Below are 18,691 nucleotides of genomic sequence, written 5' to 3' on the forward strand. Positions count from 1 at the left end.
CATGATTTCCCTTTTGTAAATTCATGCTGACTCTATCAAATCTATCACCATTTTCCAAGTATTCTCTATTAAAATTTTGGTAAAGGGCTTGAGCAATTTCCTGACTATCAATGTCAGCCTGTTTTCTCTCTACGTCCTTTTTTAAATATTGGGATTAGGTTAGTTACCCTCCAATTAAAGTTAACAGGACCTTGAAGGATGTCCATCAATGCACCCATTAATTGTAGGGTCACCTGCTTAAGTACTCTGGGGTGTAGACTATCATGCTCTGGTGATGTTTTGATTTTTAATCACATCAATTTCCTCAACATCACTTCCCTAACAGTATGAATTTCCCTCAGTTCCTCCTTCTCACAAAACACTATTTTTCCACCATTTTCAGGATGAGTTACTTGTTTCCTTTGTGAAGGCTGTGTGTGTAAAATCAGGGACCATAAAAAAAGAGCATGACTCAGTGGTAAGGAAAATAACTGAAACTTTGTGTGGGGTTTGGGAGGGGTGGGATACTAGGAGGGAGCTCAAGTTAATAGAAATGCAGTGGTAGGGGACAGGACAGTAAGATGGACAGACACAATTCTCTGCAACTGAAGTTGAAAAGGCTGTGCTGTCTACCAGTGCCAGGGTTGACAACTACTCTTAAAATTAACTAATGATGAAAAGGTGAGGATTTTTTTGTCATGATTCATCGAGGTACTAATGACATAAGTATGATAGGAAAGAGGCTCTGCTCAGAGGTTATGAGCAGCTAGGATTACATTAAAAAGCAAAATCTTAAAGGTAACAATCAATAGATTAATAACTGAGTATAGAACAAATTTGAATGGGGTTAATACAATTAGACAGCGAAAGATTAGTGAATTAGAAATTGATTTTGGTTCGTGGAACCACGACTGGGAAAAATGCACAGTCTTCACCCAAACTCTGCTAGAAACAGTATTCCGATCAGTCATTTAATTGAAGGTATTAATTAAACTAAGCTGTGGGAACAAGTGAGCCTATGAGGGAAGATGTGATTTAATAAGAGTGAAGTAGAAAAGGCAGTAAGGTAGCAATACAGGAATTGATAATCTGAGTGTGGTAGGATGGGACAAACATACAAGCTAAACAGTGGAACAGCAGATAAGGCTAGAGGTTGCAAAAATGATAAAAAGAAAAGATTAAAGGCACTCTATCTAAATTCACATTGTAATTCACAACAAACAGGTATGATATAATTGCCATGATGGAGATATGGTTGCAGGGCGACCAAGACTAGGAACTGAATCCTCAGGGGCATTTAACATTTTGGAATGTTAGGCAAAAAGGAAAAAGGTTGTTTGTGCTATTAATAAAGATTGAATTCAATCTATTAGTGAAAGAGGATCTTGGTTCAAATGCCAAGACATAGAAACAATGGAGCTAAGAAAGAGAAAAAGGGAAGAACCATTGGTGGGAATGATGAATAGGACCACATAGTGATAGCAGTGAAAATATAGATCAGATAATTTGAGGTGTATATGTATCACAAAGTATAATATAGAAATCATGGCGACTTGAATCTACTTACAGACTAGGAAAACCAATTATCATAAATGTTGTGGAGGATAAATTCCTGGAATGTATGAGATGGGTGTCAAGAACAATATTTTGAAGAACTAAATAGAGGAAACAATGCTTTAGAGCTAATATTGTGCATGGAGAGAGAGAAAGAGACAGGGAGAGAAATAAAGAGAAAGCGAGAGAGAGTTTTGAAAGGGGTAGGTAAACAAGTAGATTATGGATGACATGCCAAGACAGAAAAGTTGAATAAATGATAATAAGAGCTAAAAGGAGAATGAGCGAGCTGGACTGGAAACAATCCACCTTTACATACTTAGGATGCTATCCTAGCTGTGTCACAAAGGGGAATGCCATTAGCATCACTAACTATGACGATAATATTTGTACTTGTAAGCAGAACAACTCAGGATCTCAAAGGAGTGAGACCTAACATCTAGTCCTCCTTGAAATGCCTATAACAATTCTAAAGAATGTAATTTTTAAAAATATTGCTTTTTAAAGGAAAATTGTGGACTCTTGGGTAATAATTGATTTACAAAAAGGAGGAAGGATAGCTGCACTTTTAAAAAGCAAGTTGCTGAAACTTATTTTAATAAGCTATTCATCTATCCAGGAACCAGTTGTTGTTGTCAGCAGATGCTGAGTTCTGATGGAGAGTCAGTGGACTTGAATGTTAAGGCTGCTTTTTCCTGACAGGTACTGCAGATGCTGGAGATCTGAAACAAAAACAGAAATTGCTGGCAAAACTCAGCAGGCCTGGCAGTATCTGTCAGGAAAAAGCAGCCTTAACATTTCAAGTCCACTGACTCTCCATCAGGACTCAGCATCTGCTGACAATAACAACAACTGGTTCCTAGGTAGATGAATGCCTGATGGGTGTGAGCATTACAGTGAGAAACCTCAGACCTCTAGAATGGGAGATGGTCTCTCTCTCTCTCTCTCCAGTAAATAACTGAAGCTAAAGAAAACCATTTCTTTTCTCTTACCAATTGCTCTAAGCTATTGCTTTTGATTAATACATCAGAGACTTTATAATCTGTGAACTAGTAAATCTGTGCTTTCTGTGAAGAAGTGAAAGAGCCTGAGGGAAAAGATCAGAGTATTGAAGGACATGGAAGTAAAAGAAACCCCGATATGGAATTCTGAAGACTGGTGTCATTTAACTGTTTTCCTAGTCCCTTTTTCTCCCCTTCTTGTAAAATTAAGTGTGTGTGTGTGTGTGTGTGTTTTCAGAAGAGGGTTAAAATAGTTACTATTAGACCTATATGCCAACAGTTCATAGCTGTTTACTTATGATTAGATATTATTTATTTTTTAATTGTTAAGTACAGAAATCTGGTCTGAACTTTCTGTTAACTAGAGTCCAATAAACAGGTAAATTGAGGACTAGGTGAACTTTGATCAAAGTTTCAACTTCTGTGATGATTCTGGAAATAGTGGGGCTTGATTTCCAGCATGCCACCCCAGTAATGCGATGTCTATCATACCAGGAAGTGGTTTTCATTTACTGCACTCAATTAAGGAGGCCTGTAGCTCCCTAAACTTAAACGGAATAGTGTCAGCAATCATCATCATGAGCAGCAGCTCACAGTGAGCTGGCATGTCTAAATAATAGCTGCTTCAGGCTTTTCATTTACTTCCCATCTGTAAAACTGTCCACATTCTATCACCTTTTTTTAACCTTTTAAGAGGTGTGCAGCTGCTGGATGACATGATTCAAACAATCTTGGGTGAGCAGCTGAGTGATCTGTAAATCAGGTCCAGGAATTACAGCTCCCCAGGACTTGATTTGAATCTGTCACTATTCAATTCCACACCCCAACTCATGGCCATACAACACCTGCTCCCAGTTAAAATGTTTTTTTTTGCCTCCTTTGCTACCTTATTGAAAAGAAGTAAAACTACTCATTCTTTGATGTTGGAGTAATGGTGATTGCTCACATGCAACATACTAAGTAACAGAGAAAGCATGCACCCTTTTAACAAGATGATGTTTTCAAGATTAATATTCATTTGATGATTTAATTTACAGTTGAACTCCTTACCTTTGTTATTGTAAACATCAAGGTAATTTGGTGCTGAAAAGATAGTGATGAGTGAAGGGAAGCCTGTAGTTTGACTCTTTCTGTACATGCGATAGCTGAAAAGTAAATAAATCTAAGATTTTTATGCAATTACACTATATTATTTCCACATGCTCCTTTATGCTTTCCTAGGCTTGCTAGCTATCAAGTCATAAATTTAATGAAACAAGCAAGAACATACTGACAACAGCAATTTGTTTTTTAAGAATTGTAATCTTAGTAGGATTATATGATGTAGTCGTTTTGAAGCATGTAAAACAAAGCACATCACAGAATCACAGACATGTTGCAAGACAGAGCATTCGGTCTACCATGCCTATATTAGTTCTCCAAATGAACATTACAACATATTGCCATTTTCCTATCATTTCACCATACCCTTGCACTTTGCTTCTTTTTATCTAAATATTCATGTAATGTCCTCTTGAATACTTTAGTTGAATTTGCTTCCACTAGCTGTCAGTGTATTTTAGACCTAAGCCATTTGTTGTGTGCAAAAACTAATTTTCACATCACATTTCCAAATCACTATGTATAAATCATTAAATCTGCAGTTTCTTATTTTTGATTCTTGTATGAGCAGGAACCTTTTCTCCGTATCTACCCTGCCGAGCCTCCTCACAATTTTGAAAAATCCTATCAGATATTCTCTTAATCTTTCTTTCTCCAAAAAGAGCAGTCCTAATTTCTCCAATTTTTCTTTGTAACTTACATTTCTCATCTTTGGAACCATTCTTATAAACCTCTTATGTACTTTTTCCAATGCATTCCTATCCTTTCTATGCTGTAAGGTCCAAAACTGAGCAATACATTCTTGCTGAGGTCCAGTAGAAGTCTTATACAAGTCCAGCATCACCTCCTTGCTCTTGTTCTTTATGTCGCTATTAATAAAACTCAGGGTACTTTATTAATGGCTCTCTTCACCTATCATGTCACTTTAAATTATCTGTGCACAAATATACACAGGTCCCTTAATTCCTGTATCCCCTTTAGAATTGTATCCCTTCCTTAATATTGTCTGTCCATTCTTTCCTACAAAAAAATCACAATCAAAATCAGAGAATCACAGAATTGTTATAGCGCTGAAGGAGGCCCATATGGCCCATTTCACCTGCACTGGTTCTATTTCCTACTGCCAATCCCCTGCCTCCTCTCCATATCCCTATGCATTGTTTCAATCCAAATAATCATCCACTACTCTCTTGAATGATCCAGTTGAAACTGCCTCCATCACATTCCCATGCAGTGAACTCTCTACCCTAATAGTTACTGTAAGAAGGTGTTTTTCTCACATTAGCCTTGCTCCATTTGCACTTCTCTTTAACTCTTAACCCTCTTTTTTCTTCTTTTATGAGCCAGAACAGCTTCTCCCAATCTACTCTATCCAGCCTGCTCATGATTTTGAAAACCTTGATCAATTCTCCTCTCGGTCTTCTTCTCTCCAAGGTGAACAGTCCCAACTTCGTCAATCTATCCTCATAACTGAAGTTTCTCATTCCTGGAATTATTCTTGCAAATCACTTTTGCACTGTCTTCAATATATTCGGATCTTTCCTATCTGGTGGCAGCCACAACTGTACTCCAGCTGAGGTCTAAAATGTGTCTTGTACAAGTTCAACATCACCTTCTTGCTCTTGTACTCTATGGTTCTATTAATAAAGCCAAGAACAGTATTCATTATTAACTTGACTCTCCATCTGTCTTGCCACCTTCATTGGTCCCATAGTTTTGTCAAACTTATATTCCAACATTCTACTCAACGTGCATCCACCTGTTGCCATCCCATCTACCTTACCCCCAGCTCCACCCTCCTACTTATCTCTCAGGTCCCTTTCCCCTTCACATTCTTGATGAAGGGTTTATGCCCGAAATATCGACTCTACAGTTCCTTGGGTGCTGCCTGACCTGCTACGGTTTTTCCAGTGTCACACTTTTGAACTCGGTCTCTACAGAATCTGTTGTCCTCACTTTCTCCCAGGACTTAATACATATTACTGCAGGAAATTCTTCTGAACACAATATAGAAATGCTTGTCCCTTGCTTCCCCCTATACTATGAATATCTCAGTCTATATTTGGGTAATCAAAACCCTCTATTATTACTGCTCTATACTGCTGGTATCTCTCTGCAATTTTCCTGCAGATTTCTTCTTCCACATCCTTCTTGTCAGTGGTCCATAAAATACACTAAGCAATGTAATTGCATCCTTATTGTTCCTTCATTCTAGCCAAATTGATTCTGTCCATGAACTCTGTGGGACAGCCTCTCTCTTTCGTGCTTCAATGTTCGCTGTAAGCAAAACTGCTACTTCTCTCATTTCCTTCCCTTTATATCTTTTCTAAACTCACTGTATACTGAAATATTTAAGACCCAGGCCTGCATTTCTTTGAGATAGTCTGATTTGCTAGAACATCATCTTTCCGCATGCCAATCAGCTCCTCTATCTCCCTAATTTTATGTACTATAACCTGAGCATTCACACTCATACGCAATAATCCTGATTTAAACTTCATTACTTTCTCCCTCATATCGACTTCATCTATTATCTTACATTGGCACCAATAACACAGCTAGGAAAAGGGATAAGGATCTAAAAGGTGTTTTCAGGGAGTTAGATTGGAAGCTAAAAATCAGGACCAGCAGAATAGTAATCTCAGGATTACTACCAATGTCACGTGCTAGCGAGGCAAGGAACAGGGAGCGAGTGCAGCAAAATACGTGGCTACAGGGCTGGCGCTGAAGAGAGGGCTTCAGACACATAGCTCATTGGGGTACCTTCTGGGGAAGGTGGAACCTGTATAGGAAGGACGGATTCACATAAACTGGACAGGAACCAATGTCCTGGGTGGGAGATTTGCTCGAGCACTTTGGGAGGGTTTAAACTTATTTGGCAGGGGGATGCAAACCAGAGCTACAGATCAGAGGACAGGATAGTTGTTGAACGGGCAGGAATTCAATGCAGAGAGTCTGTCAGGAAGGATACACAGCTGGTAGGGCAAACAGATTGATTAAAGTGTGTCTGTTTCAATGCAAGAAATGCGTTGGAGTCCTCATGTAGGGCTTATGTCTGAAACGTCGATTCTCCTGCTCCTTGGATGTGGCCTGTCCTCCTGTGCTTTTCCAGCACCACACTCTCAACTCAATACAAGGAATGTCAGGAATAAGAGTGATCAACTGAAAGCATGGATCAACACTTGGAACTACGACGTTGTGGCCATAACCGAGGCATGCATTTCACAGGGGGAGGAATGGTTGCTGGATGTTCCAGGATTTAGATCTTTTAAAAAGAACTGGGGGGGGGAATAAAAGAGAGGGGGATTGGCATTGGTAATTAAAGAGTGCATTACAGCTGCAGAAAAGAAGGTTGTTAAGGAGGGTTTGTCCACTGAATCAATATGGGTGGAAGTCAGTAACACGGAAGGAGCAGTCACTTTTTTGGGTGTTTTCCGTGAACCCCACCAATAGCAGAGAGATGGAAGAACAGATTGGACAGCAAATCTTGGAAAGGTGCAGATGTAACAGAGTTGTTGTCATGGGTGATTTCAACTTTCCCAATATTGATTTGAACCTCCTTAGTGTGGATGGTCTGGATGGAGCTGATTTTGTCAGGTGTGTCCTGGAAGGATTCCTGACTCAACATGTAGGTAGGCCGACTGGGAGGGAGGCCATATTGGATTTGGTGTTAGGCAACGAGCCAGGCCAGGTGTCAGATCTCTCAGTGAGAGAGCATTTCAGTGACAGTGGCTACAAGTGCCTCACCTTTACTATAGCTATGGAGAGGGATAGGAACAGACAGTATAGGAAGGCATTTAATTGGGGGGAGGGGAGATTACATTGCTACCAGACAGGAGCTGTGGAGTATAAATTGGCAACAACTGTTCTACGGGAAATGTACAACAGAAATATGGAGGCTGTTTAAGGAGCACTTGTCGCGAGTGTTGGAAAGCTTTGTCCCATTGAGGCAGGTAAGGAATGGTAAGGTGAAGGAGCCTTGGATGACAAGAGAAAAGGAGCTTCTTGTCAAGAGGAAGAAGGAAGCAAGGATCTAGCACAGATTTAGAGGATTACAGGGTAGCTCGGAAATAACTTAAAAATGGACTGAGAGCGAGGAGGGGGTACAAAAAGGCTTTGGCCAGAAGGATTAGGGAAAACCCAAAGGTATTCTACACTTATTTGAGTAATAAGAGAATAATTAGAGAGAGGGTAGGGCCGATCAAGGATAGTGGGGGGAACTTATGCCTGGAGTCTGAAGGAATATAGGAGGCCCTAAATGAATTTTTTGCTTTAGTATTCACTAGAAAGAGGGACCTTATTGATCATGAGAATACCATTTACCAGGTTAATAGGTTTGAACAGATTGATATTAAGAATGTGGATGTGCTGGAAATTCTGGGAAACATCAAGATAGATAAATTCCCAGAGCCAGACCAGATATATCCAAGGTTACTACGGGAAATGAGGAATGAGATTGCTGCGCCTCTGGCAATGATCTTTGCATCCTCACTCTCCAAGGGAGGCGTACTGGATGGTTGAAGGGAGGTGAATGTTGTTCCTCTGTTCAAGAAAGGGAATAGGGAAATTCCTGGGAATTACAGGCCAGTCAATCTTATGTCTGTGGTAAGCAAAGTACTGCAAAGGATTCTGAGAGATAGGATTTATGACTATTTGGAAACATAGGTTCATTAAATATAGTCAGCATGGCTTTGAGAGGGGCAGATTACATTAGATTAGATTACTTACAGTGTGGAAACAGGCCCTTCAGCCCAACAAGTCCACACCGACCCGCCGAAGAGCAACCTACCCATACCCCTACATTTACCCCTTACCTAACACTACGGGCAATTTAGCATGGCCAATTCACCTGACCCGCACATCTTTGGACGGTGGGAGGAAACCCATGCAGACACGGGGAGAACGTGCAAACTCCACACAGTCAGTCGCCTGAGTCGGGAATTGAACCCGGGTCTCAGGCGCTGTGAGACAGCAGTGCTAACCACTGTGCCACCGTGCCGCCCATGCTTCACAAGCCTTAGTGAGTTCTTTGAGGATGGGACAAGTTAATGAAGGCTGAGCAGTGGATGTGGTGTATATGGATTTCAATAAGGCATTTGATAAAACTCCCCCTGGTAGGCTTATTCAGAAAGTCAGGAGGTATGGAATAAAGGAAAGTGACTGTCTGAAACAGAATTGGCTGGGTGAAAGAAGACAGTGAATGGCAGTGGATAGAAAGCATTCCACCTGGAGGTCGGTGACCAGTAGTATACTGCAGGGATTTGTTCTTGGGCCTCTGCTCTTTGTAGTTTTTATAAATGACTCGGATGAAGTGGAAGGATTGGCTAGTAAGCTTGCTGATGACACAAATGTCGGTGGTGTTGTAGGTTGTGTCAAGGGCTGTTGCAGGCTATAATAAGGCATTGACAGAACACATAGGCTGGGCTGAGAAGTGGCAGATGGAGTTCAACCTGGATAAATGCAGTGATTCATTTTGGAAGGTCAAATTTGAATGCTGAATACAGCATTAAAGGCAGGATTCTTGGCAGTGTGGAGGAACAGCAGGATCTTGGGATCTACATAGATCCCTCAAAATTGCCACCCAAGTTAGAGTCATAGAGATGTACAGCACAGAAACAGACCATTCGATCCAACTTGTTCATGCCAACTAGATATCCCAATCCAATCTAGTCCCCATTGGCCAGTACCTGGCCCATATCCCTCAAAACCCTTCCTATTCATATACTCAACTAGATGCCCTTTCAATGCAATCCAGCCTCCACCACTTCCTCTGGCACCTCATTCCACGCACATACCATCCTCTGTGTGAAAACTTTGCCCCTTTGTGCCATTTTATACCTTTGCCCTCTCACCCTAAACCTATGTTCTGGACTCCCCCACCCCAGGGAAGAGACTTTGTCTATTTATCGTATTATGACCCTCATGATTTTATAAACCTCTATAAGGTCATCCCTCAGTCCAGGGAAAACAGCCTTAGCATATTCAACCTCTCCCTATAGCTCATATCCTCCAACCCTGGCAACATCCTTGTAAACCTTTTCTCAACCCTTTCAAGTTTCACAGCATCCTTCCGATAGGAAGGAGACTAGAATTGCATGCAATATTCCAAAAGTGGTCTAAAATCCTGAACAGCCGCAGCATGACCTCCCAAAACCTGTACTCAATACTCTGACCAATAAAGGAAAGTTACCAAATGCCTTCTTCACTATTCGATCTACCTGCGACTCCATTTTCAAGGAGCTGCACTCCAAGGTCTCTTTGTTCAGCAACACTTCCTAGGGCCTTACCATTAAAGGGTATAAGTCCTGCTAAGATTTGCTTTCCCAAAATGCAGCACCTCGCATTTATCTAAATTAAACTCCATCTGCCACTTCTCAGTACATTGGCCTGTTATAGTTTGAAATCCCGTTGTAATCTGAGGTAACCTTCTTTGCTGTCCACTACATCTCCAATTTTGGTGTCACCTGCAAACTTACTAACTATACCTCTTATGCACACATCCAAATTGTTTGTATAAATGATGAAAAGGAGTCATTTCTTGTGACACTTCACTGCTCACAGGCCTCCAGTCTGAAACACAACCCTCCACCACCACCTCTGTCTTCACCTTTTAACCAGTTCTGTATCGAAATGGCTAGATCTCCCTATATTCATGAGATCTAACCTTGCTAACTAATCTCCCATGGGGAATCTTGTCGAACGCCTTACTGAAGTCCATGCAGATCATATCCACCGCTCTGCTCTCATCGATCCTCTTTGTTACCTCTTCAAAAAATTCAATCAAGTTTGTGAGACATGATTTCCCACGCACAAAGCCATGTTGACTATCCATAATCAGTCCTTGCCTTTTCAAATACATGTACATCCTGTCCCTCAGGATTTCGTCCAACAACTTGCCCACCACCGACATCAGAATCACCGGTCTGTAGTTCCCTGGCTTGTCCTTGCCATCTTTCTTTAAACAGTGGCACCATATTAGCCAACCTTCAGTCTTCAGATACCTCACCTGTTACTATCGATGATACAAATATCTCAACAAGGGGCCCAGAAATCACTTCCCTAGCTTCCCACAGAGTTCTAGGGTACACCTGATCAGGTCCTGGGAATTTATCCACTTTTATGCATATCAAGACATCCAGCACTTCCTTCTCTGTTATATGGACATTTTTCAAGATGTCACCATCTATTTCCCTACATTCTATACATTCCATGTCCTTTTCCACGGTAAACAGTGATGCAAAATACTTGTTTAGTATCTCCCCCATCTCTTGCGTTTCCCCACAAAGGCAATCTTGCTGATCTTTGAGGGGCTTTATACTCTCCCTAGTTACCCTTTTGTCCTGAATGTATTTGTAAGTGATTCTCCTTAACCCTATTTGCCCTCTTGATTTCCCTCTTAAGTATACTCCTACTGCCTTTATACTCTTCTAAGGATTCACTTGATCTATCCTGTCTTTACCTGACATATGCTTCCTTCTTTTTCTTAACCAAACCCTCAATTTCTATAGTCATCCAGCATTCCCTACACCTACCAGCCTTTCTTTTCACCCTAACAGGAATATACTGTCTCTTGTCTCTCATTATCTCATTTCTGAATGCTTCCCATTTTCAAGCTGCCCCTTTACCTGCGAACATCTGTCCCCCAACAGCATTTGAAAGTTCTTTCCTAATACTGTTAAAATAAGCCTTCCTCAAATTTAGAACTTCAACTTTTAGATCTGGTCTATCCTTTTCCATCACTATTTTAAAACTAATAGTGTTATGGTCGCTGACCCCAAAGTGCTCCTCCACTGACACCTCAGTCACCTGCCCTGCCTTATTTCCCAAGAGTAATTCAAGTTTTGCTCCTTCTTCTAAAGTTGATAGGGTTGTTAAGAATGTGTATGGTGTCTTGGCATTCATTAACAGGGGGATTGAGTTTAAGAGCCATGAGGTTTTGCTGGAGTTCTGGAAAATCCTGGTTAGACCATGCTTGGAGTATTGTGTCCAGTTCTGGTCGCCTCATTATAGGAATGATGTAGATGCTTTAGAGAGGGTGCAGAGGAGATTAACCAGGATGCTCCCTGGATTGGAGGGCTTATCTTAAGAAAGAGATAGAGTGAGCTACGGCTTTTCACGCTGGAAAGAAGAAGGAAGAGAGGTAACTTGATAGAGGAGTACAGGTAATAAAAGGCATAGATAGAGTAGATAGCCTGTGACTTTTCCCCAGGGCAGAAATGGCTGTCATGAGGGGTCATAATTTTAAGGTGAATGGAGGAAGGTATAGGAGAGATGTCAGAGGTTCTTTTGCAGAGAGTAGTGGCGGTGAAATGCACTGCCAGCGGTGATAGGAGAGTCAGAGACATTAGGGACATGTAAGCAACTACTGGACAAGCACGTTGATGGCAGTAAATTGAGGGGTGTGTAGGTTAGGTTGATCTTAGAGTAAGATAAATGCTCGGCACAACATCATGGGCCAAAGGGCCCGGGCTATTCTATATTCTTTTCTTTATGCTAAGGCAATTTGTCTCATCAAGTATTTTGTGAACCTGGTATTCTTCTCTAATATTCTCCCTCAGTTCCTACATCCCGTCAAGTTAATTTCAAGTCCTCCCAACAGCCCTAGCTAAATACTCACAATGACTTCTGTCTCAGCTCTGTTCAGATGCAATCCATCTAGCTTGTAAAGGGGTCATCTTCCACGGAGTCTGTCCAGTGGCGAGGAATTTAAAGCCCTCCATCCTGCACCATCTTTCTGCTCAGCATTCATCCTCTGACCCTCCTATTTCTATATGCATTTACATGTGGTACGAGGAGTAATCTGAAAATTACTATGTTTGGAGTTCAGCTTGTTAATTTTCTACCTAGCTGCCTAAGTTGCAGGATCATTTTCCCCACCATCCCCACCATCCCCACACCCCCCCCACCCCACTCCCTAAACCATCGATACCCAAGTCATTGGGTATTCTTTTATTATGCTACATTAATATAGAGAATAATTTATCTGGGTTCCATATTCTGTTCTAATACAAAGCTGTTATGCAGAAATATTTCAGTTTCAATTTGACTTTCAGCCTTACTTGTTATTGTTTTTGATCAAAGCACTAAGCAGTAAAAAAAATCAGTTTTTAATTCTTGACATGTTGCAAATTACTGTGACATTTTGAGTTCATTTAAAAAAAAGCATAAGAAAGGCATAAAGTACAAATTAGAAAGAAGGATAAGTTGACAGTTTGTACCTTTTAGCATCTTAATGTTCACTTTTAAGCATATAATCTTTTTCCATAGACTGCACTTTAATACTAGGTCATTTTATACTGAATAAAATCAAAAAATTACTGAACTACAGCTGGTGCAGATGGCAGAATTCATTTCACCCTAATTCAGGATGAAATACATGGCGCTCAAAATTTATGATTTGGAGAGATTATAAATATAATCAATCCCATATAGAGGAGAAGACATTAGATTTCTGGGAATTCCAGCAGATTGTATCTAGAGCAAGAAATATTGATCATGGAAGCCTAGGCAGATCTTCTGCCTGCTTATCTTGTACCAAAGTGTTACATTGGGAGGAAAAGTGGGGAGTGGACATTTCTGGGTTACTGTGAATGCCATGTACTTGCATCAAGAGAAATGAGCATTGTCCAGGATCAAACACAGGAAGTTCATCCAAGAATATCTAAAACAGCTATACCGAGTATGGAGAAGCTTTTAAACTCACCCTGCATCTTGTGCTTCATGAGCTCGAATAACCGATAATAAATTATTGTTCTGTAAGAACTCACAAACAGCTGGATAACTGAAAAACAGAACATGTACAGTGGTATCAGTAGAAGCCACTTTTAACCAATTTCATAACAGAAATTGCAGCCTGTATGTTATGTATGTTATAGCTTAGACCAGAACGTTGCGTTCTAATACACATGCTAGATTTGGAACTTGTGAACATAGAAATTGCAAGTTTCCTGAATGTAACAAGGTTCGGAATGATTAAATGGACATCTTGAAATTGAAAGACAACAACTCTGGAAAAATCTTTGTAGCAATTAAAAATCATTTCGATCCATTAGTGGCATTTAACAATACTGACGATTAGAAATTCAGAATGCAAAAAAAATTAAACGGCAAGGCAACTTAAGGTTAAGAGATATCTGAACACTTTTGAGGAAACAGCTCAGCACCTAACGACACTTTGCATACTCCTCACATCATTTAAAATAAAACAAATTTTTGATGCATGACCAACATGTCTCAAATAGAGACATAATTAGTGCTTTGTGGAGGGACATAAAACTAAGTTGCTGCATAGGAGAATTTAACTTTGATCCTACGACTACTGAGAGCAGGGGTCAGTCAAGAGTTATATGGTTTTCAAGCACTGATGAATTTTACAAATGTTATTAGAAGAATTATATTTGATTTAATTTTGTTTGACAATAGTATGCCCAAAACATTGATTCTCCTGCTCCTTGGATGCTGCCTGACCAGCTGTGCTTTTCTAGAGCCACATTTTTCAACTCTGATCTTCAGCATCTCCAGTCCTCTTCTAACAGTATAGTGCAGCATGAATGAACTAAATATGTGTCATACATTCAAACAAGATACAGTCACTAACCTATACTGAAATGAAGAATCAATTACTTATCTCTATATAAAATAGACTCGATCTTCATTCATAAATATTGATCAAACTGACACATTTAGCCAAATCCTAAGTGTTTGGACAACTGAACTACGATCGCATTACGGATAGGAATGTCTTAGGATGAAAAGGTCCTGCTATGACAGCACATTTTAGGGGAGCGGTTACTCTCAATAGGGCTATTGAATTTTGCAGAAGCTCAAATTATCAATCATCAGCTACAGTGTATTAATATCATATAAACATGGTTTTGCATTATGTTGAGAGACATTCCATGATGAGCAGATACCATATATTGAAAGAAAGGAAGAAATATTTTCAGAACAGTCTGCAGAAAGGCTAAGACTTGAGGGCAGAATGTAAATATTGTGGAGAACACCAGATAAAAGAAACGATCGAAAATATGGAAATCTGTGCTCTAACTACTTGCATCACTTTGTGCACAAATATCTAGTCAGAAAGTCAAGCTTATAAAGATGACTGTTGTAGAGGTTTCAGCTGCGTCTGATAAATGATCATTAAACCATAAACAGGTTGACCTTGTCAGGTCCAAAGGTAATAAATGATTTGTGATGGTTAGCATGGTAACTGCAGAGGGAGAGCTTCAAAGCGTTATGCAAAATTATGAACTGTGCAGACTTGTATGAAGTGGCTCATGAGATGAACCAAAACTAAGCCCTTGAAGGAAGGTTGAGGCCATTTGATGGAATGATATTTACTCTAAGACGACAAATGAAGTTGAGAGCCCAATGCAACAGGAAGAATAAAAATCTGCAGTTCGAAGTGGGAGGTGGTCAGCAAAATTCACTCGAGAGCTCAAGCAAGGCTAAAGCTTGGAGTGGTCAACCCAAACTTACCAGAGAAATTTAAGATACTGATCACTAAGCCATTAGCTGCTGAACAGAATCATTGTGCTTATAATGGCCACTGAAATGAGGATTATTACTCCGTGTTAATCTCCCGCTTTCTCCCCATACTCATGCATACTACTTTAATCCAAATAATCATCCAATGCTTTCTAGAATGCTTCAAATTGAACCTGCTCCCATCAAGTTTCCTGGATGTGCATTCCAAACCCTACCTACTTTCTGTGTGAGAAAAATGTTTTCTCAAATCATCTTTGCTTCTTTTGCACATGACATTAAATCTCTGTCTTCTTATGCACAGTAAAGCTGGCGCCTGAAAAGCTCATCAGGGTGAGCTAACAAATACACACTTGTTTAAGCTATCACAATATAGGGAGCATGGCCTGGCTGTCTGCTAGATCAGGGGTTTAAATGAGGAGTTAAAACTGATGTGAAATGGGTCATACATAATGATATGTTAATAGGCATTGTGTTGGCAATTCTAGTTGTATCAGAGTTGACACACATTAAGACATTACATTAATTAGAAATGATATGAGACATCATATGTGAGGAATCATAAGACACTGTCACATTCAGTGGTGATACGATTACATAATAAGCAGCACTTCAAATAAATGTAGAAACCTCTTTGGTAGTGTGTCCACATCTATACATGAGACAGAGGAGGTACATGCAGGTTTACTGCAACAGCTAACTGTATGATGGAAGCTGTCTGGGCTGCAGTGGAACCTGACTCAAATTGCATATCCCAGTATAGGGAGATACTGCATTTCTTTGTGAAAGAGGAGTCACACTTAGTCCTACAAACAGCCAAATTGTGTGTTCATGACCAGAGGTGCTGGTCAGGGTGGGAAAGGGAGAACTGGTGGAAATCACAGAAGAGAAACAATTGAAATTTGACATAATATCTTAGCCAGGTCTCCTGTGTAATTCCACTGCTGCCTGAACACCTTACAGGTATTCAAGATGAGGCCCAGTAGAAACATAGAATGCCATTTACCCAGCAACAAGTTAGGGTATCAGCAGATGAGGTTGAATAATACTACTTGGGTTCAGGACCTGTGGAATTGGGGATCAAACATACAGATACAGACATGACTAAGGATCACCTCCCTTGTTTTGGTATCACCAGCTGGTATTTTGCATAACTACTTAATTTAAAATCCTAAAAAGGACACACAAGACAGGGCAAGAAGCCTGGGAGTTTTAGAATGCAGCACCAGAACATGTGAGCCAGGAGTCTTTGTTAATGGACAGCACAGAGTGCGTGTAACTGAATACCTTTACAAGCTTAAACTCAATATCTGGTCTGTATCTATGGGCTATGGAGTGCAAGGAGAAAAGCACTGCCACTCAGTTTGCTACACTCCATAAGACCAATGGTCAAAATGGGGAGCTTAAGGTGTTGCATCAGTATAGTTTAGGCAAGATAACAAACAAAGCATGTAGACACTCAAGGTCAGTGCAGTGGTCGCACTATCAGCAGGCCAGTATAGGCCTTGGTTGAACAATAGATCATGGAGAAAGTGAGGACTGCAGATACTGGAGATCAGAGTCGAAAAGCGTGGCATTGGAAAAGTACAGCAGGTCAGGCAGCATCTAAGGTGCAGGCAAGTTGACGTTTCAGGCTCAAGCCCTTCATTGGAACTATAGACTAGGTCTGCAAAGACAAATTATATCTAACACCTAGGCGGTGTGCCGTAAGTGCTGCAATACGTAATATTATAACATATACTGTATAAAGGTTGGAGGGGCTATAACCCTGGAGAGTTGGTTTTACACTTTACACTGCAAGATTAACTTTCCTCACGTTTGCATGAAAATAAATGAATGTCGAGCCATACCTAAGCCTCCTAACAATTTGTTAACAGTGGAAAGCTTCCTAAGAACCAGTTACTCAAGTAAAGTGACGGATGGTGTCATCAACAGTGCTATCAAGCAGCATCTGCTTTGCAACAAACTGCTCAATGATGCCCAGGTTGTGTTCCACCACAGCCTCTCAGCTCCTGACCTCATTCCAGCCTTGGTTCAAACATGGACAAGAGTTGAAATCCAGAGGTGAAGTGAGAGAAACATCCCTTGAAATCAAAGTCACAATCTACTGATGGTGGCATCAAGGAGCTCTTGGAAAACTGGAGGCAATGGGCATCAAGGGCAAATGCTCCACTGGGTGGAGTCATACCTGGCACATAAGATGGTTGTGCTTGTAAGAACTGAGTCATCTCAGCTCCACTATATCGCTACAGGAGTTACTTAGCATAGTGATCTAGGCCTGATCATATTCAGCTGCTTAATCAATGACCTTTCTTTCATCATAAACTCAGAAGTAGGGCAGTTCACAGATGATTGCACAATGTTCAGCACCATTTATGACTTCTCAGATACTGAAGCTGTCCACGTTCAAATACAACAAGACCTGTACAATATCCAGGCTTGGACTGACAAGTAAAAAGTAATATTCTTGCCACACAAATGACAAGCAATGACCATCTCCAAGAAGATACAATCTGAGCACCATCTCTTGACATTCAATGGAGTTATCATCACTGAAGCCCCACTCTCAAAGCCCTGGGTGTTACCGTTAACCAGAAATTCAACTGGTCCCATTATATAAATACAGGGGCTACAAGGACAAGTCAGAGGCTAGGAATACTGTGGTGAGTAAGTCACCTCCTGACTCCCTAAAGCCTGTCCACCATCTACAATGCACAAGTCAGAAATATGGTGGAATACTCCCCACTTGCCTGGATGGGTACATCTCCAACAACGCAAGAAGTTTGACACCACCCAGGACAAAGCAGCCTACTTGATTGTCACCACATCCACAAGTATCTACTCCCTCCACTAATGATGCTCAGTGCACACCACTGCTACTTTCTACAAGAGGCACTGCAGAAATCTGCCAAAGATCCTCAGACAGCACCTTCCAAATTCATAACCATTTCCATCTAGAAGGACAAGGGCAGCAGATACATGGGAACACCACCATGTTCCTTTCCAAGTCACTCACTATCCTGACTTGGAAATATATTACTGTTCTTCAATGGCACTGGAATAAAATGCTGGAATTCCCTTTCTAAAGGCATTATGGTTCAACTTACAGCACATGGACTGCAAGTGCTCAAGAAGGCAGCTCACCACCATTTTCTCAAGGGTAGCTAAGGACAGACAATAAATGCTGATCATCACATCCCACTAGAGAATAAAAGAATTATTTTCTCACTTCTGAAAAGACAACCCTCTCATCGGTTTCAGGGTAAAACTTTTATTATTTTGAAAGAATGATTGAAGAAACATCAAGAAATTGATTTCCTGACCAAAATGTATCTGCAAAGATTCAGAGACAAATGTGCATGAACAGTGACTTGACCACAACAACTAGTACATTAGTCCAGAAGATTCCAGAGTGTTCTATGCTTTATCCTTTTCATCTTCAAGAATAATTGATTGGCTCAAGTGTTTTTTTTTCAGAAAGCCTATCTCTGCAGAGAAATCCGTCTTGTGTTCTCTTTATTCGAAGAATACATGTATTTGCCCATTGATGTTTTGGGGATATTTAGAGG

At 40.5% G+C, this 18,691-nt stretch overlaps 1 protein-coding gene across 7 annotated transcripts in view; it reads right to left on the reverse strand.

The window, feature by feature from the left end:
- The window catches only part of LOC132823387 (protein phosphatase 3 catalytic subunit alpha-like), a 430,022-nt gene that overhangs the window by 54,826 nt on the left and 356,505 nt on the right, over positions 1-18,691 (reverse strand). For all 7 annotated transcript variants that reach the window (XM_060837153.1, XM_060837149.1, XM_060837148.1 and 4 more), the window contains 2 exons: positions 13,339-13,416; positions 3,585-3,679 (listed from right to left, as the gene is read on the reverse strand). In XM_060837153.1, coding sequence (XP_060693136.1) covers positions 3,585-3,679; positions 13,339-13,416 — 173 coding nt within the window. The remainder of the gene's footprint in view (positions 1-3,584; positions 3,680-13,338; positions 13,417-18,691) is intronic.

Source organism: Hemiscyllium ocellatum, chromosome 16, assembly GCF_020745735.1.
Source record: "Hemiscyllium ocellatum isolate sHemOce1 chromosome 16, sHemOce1.pat.X.cur, whole genome shotgun sequence".
In the NCBI taxonomy this organism is placed as follows: domain Eukaryota; kingdom Metazoa; phylum Chordata; class Chondrichthyes; order Orectolobiformes; family Hemiscylliidae; genus Hemiscyllium; species Hemiscyllium ocellatum.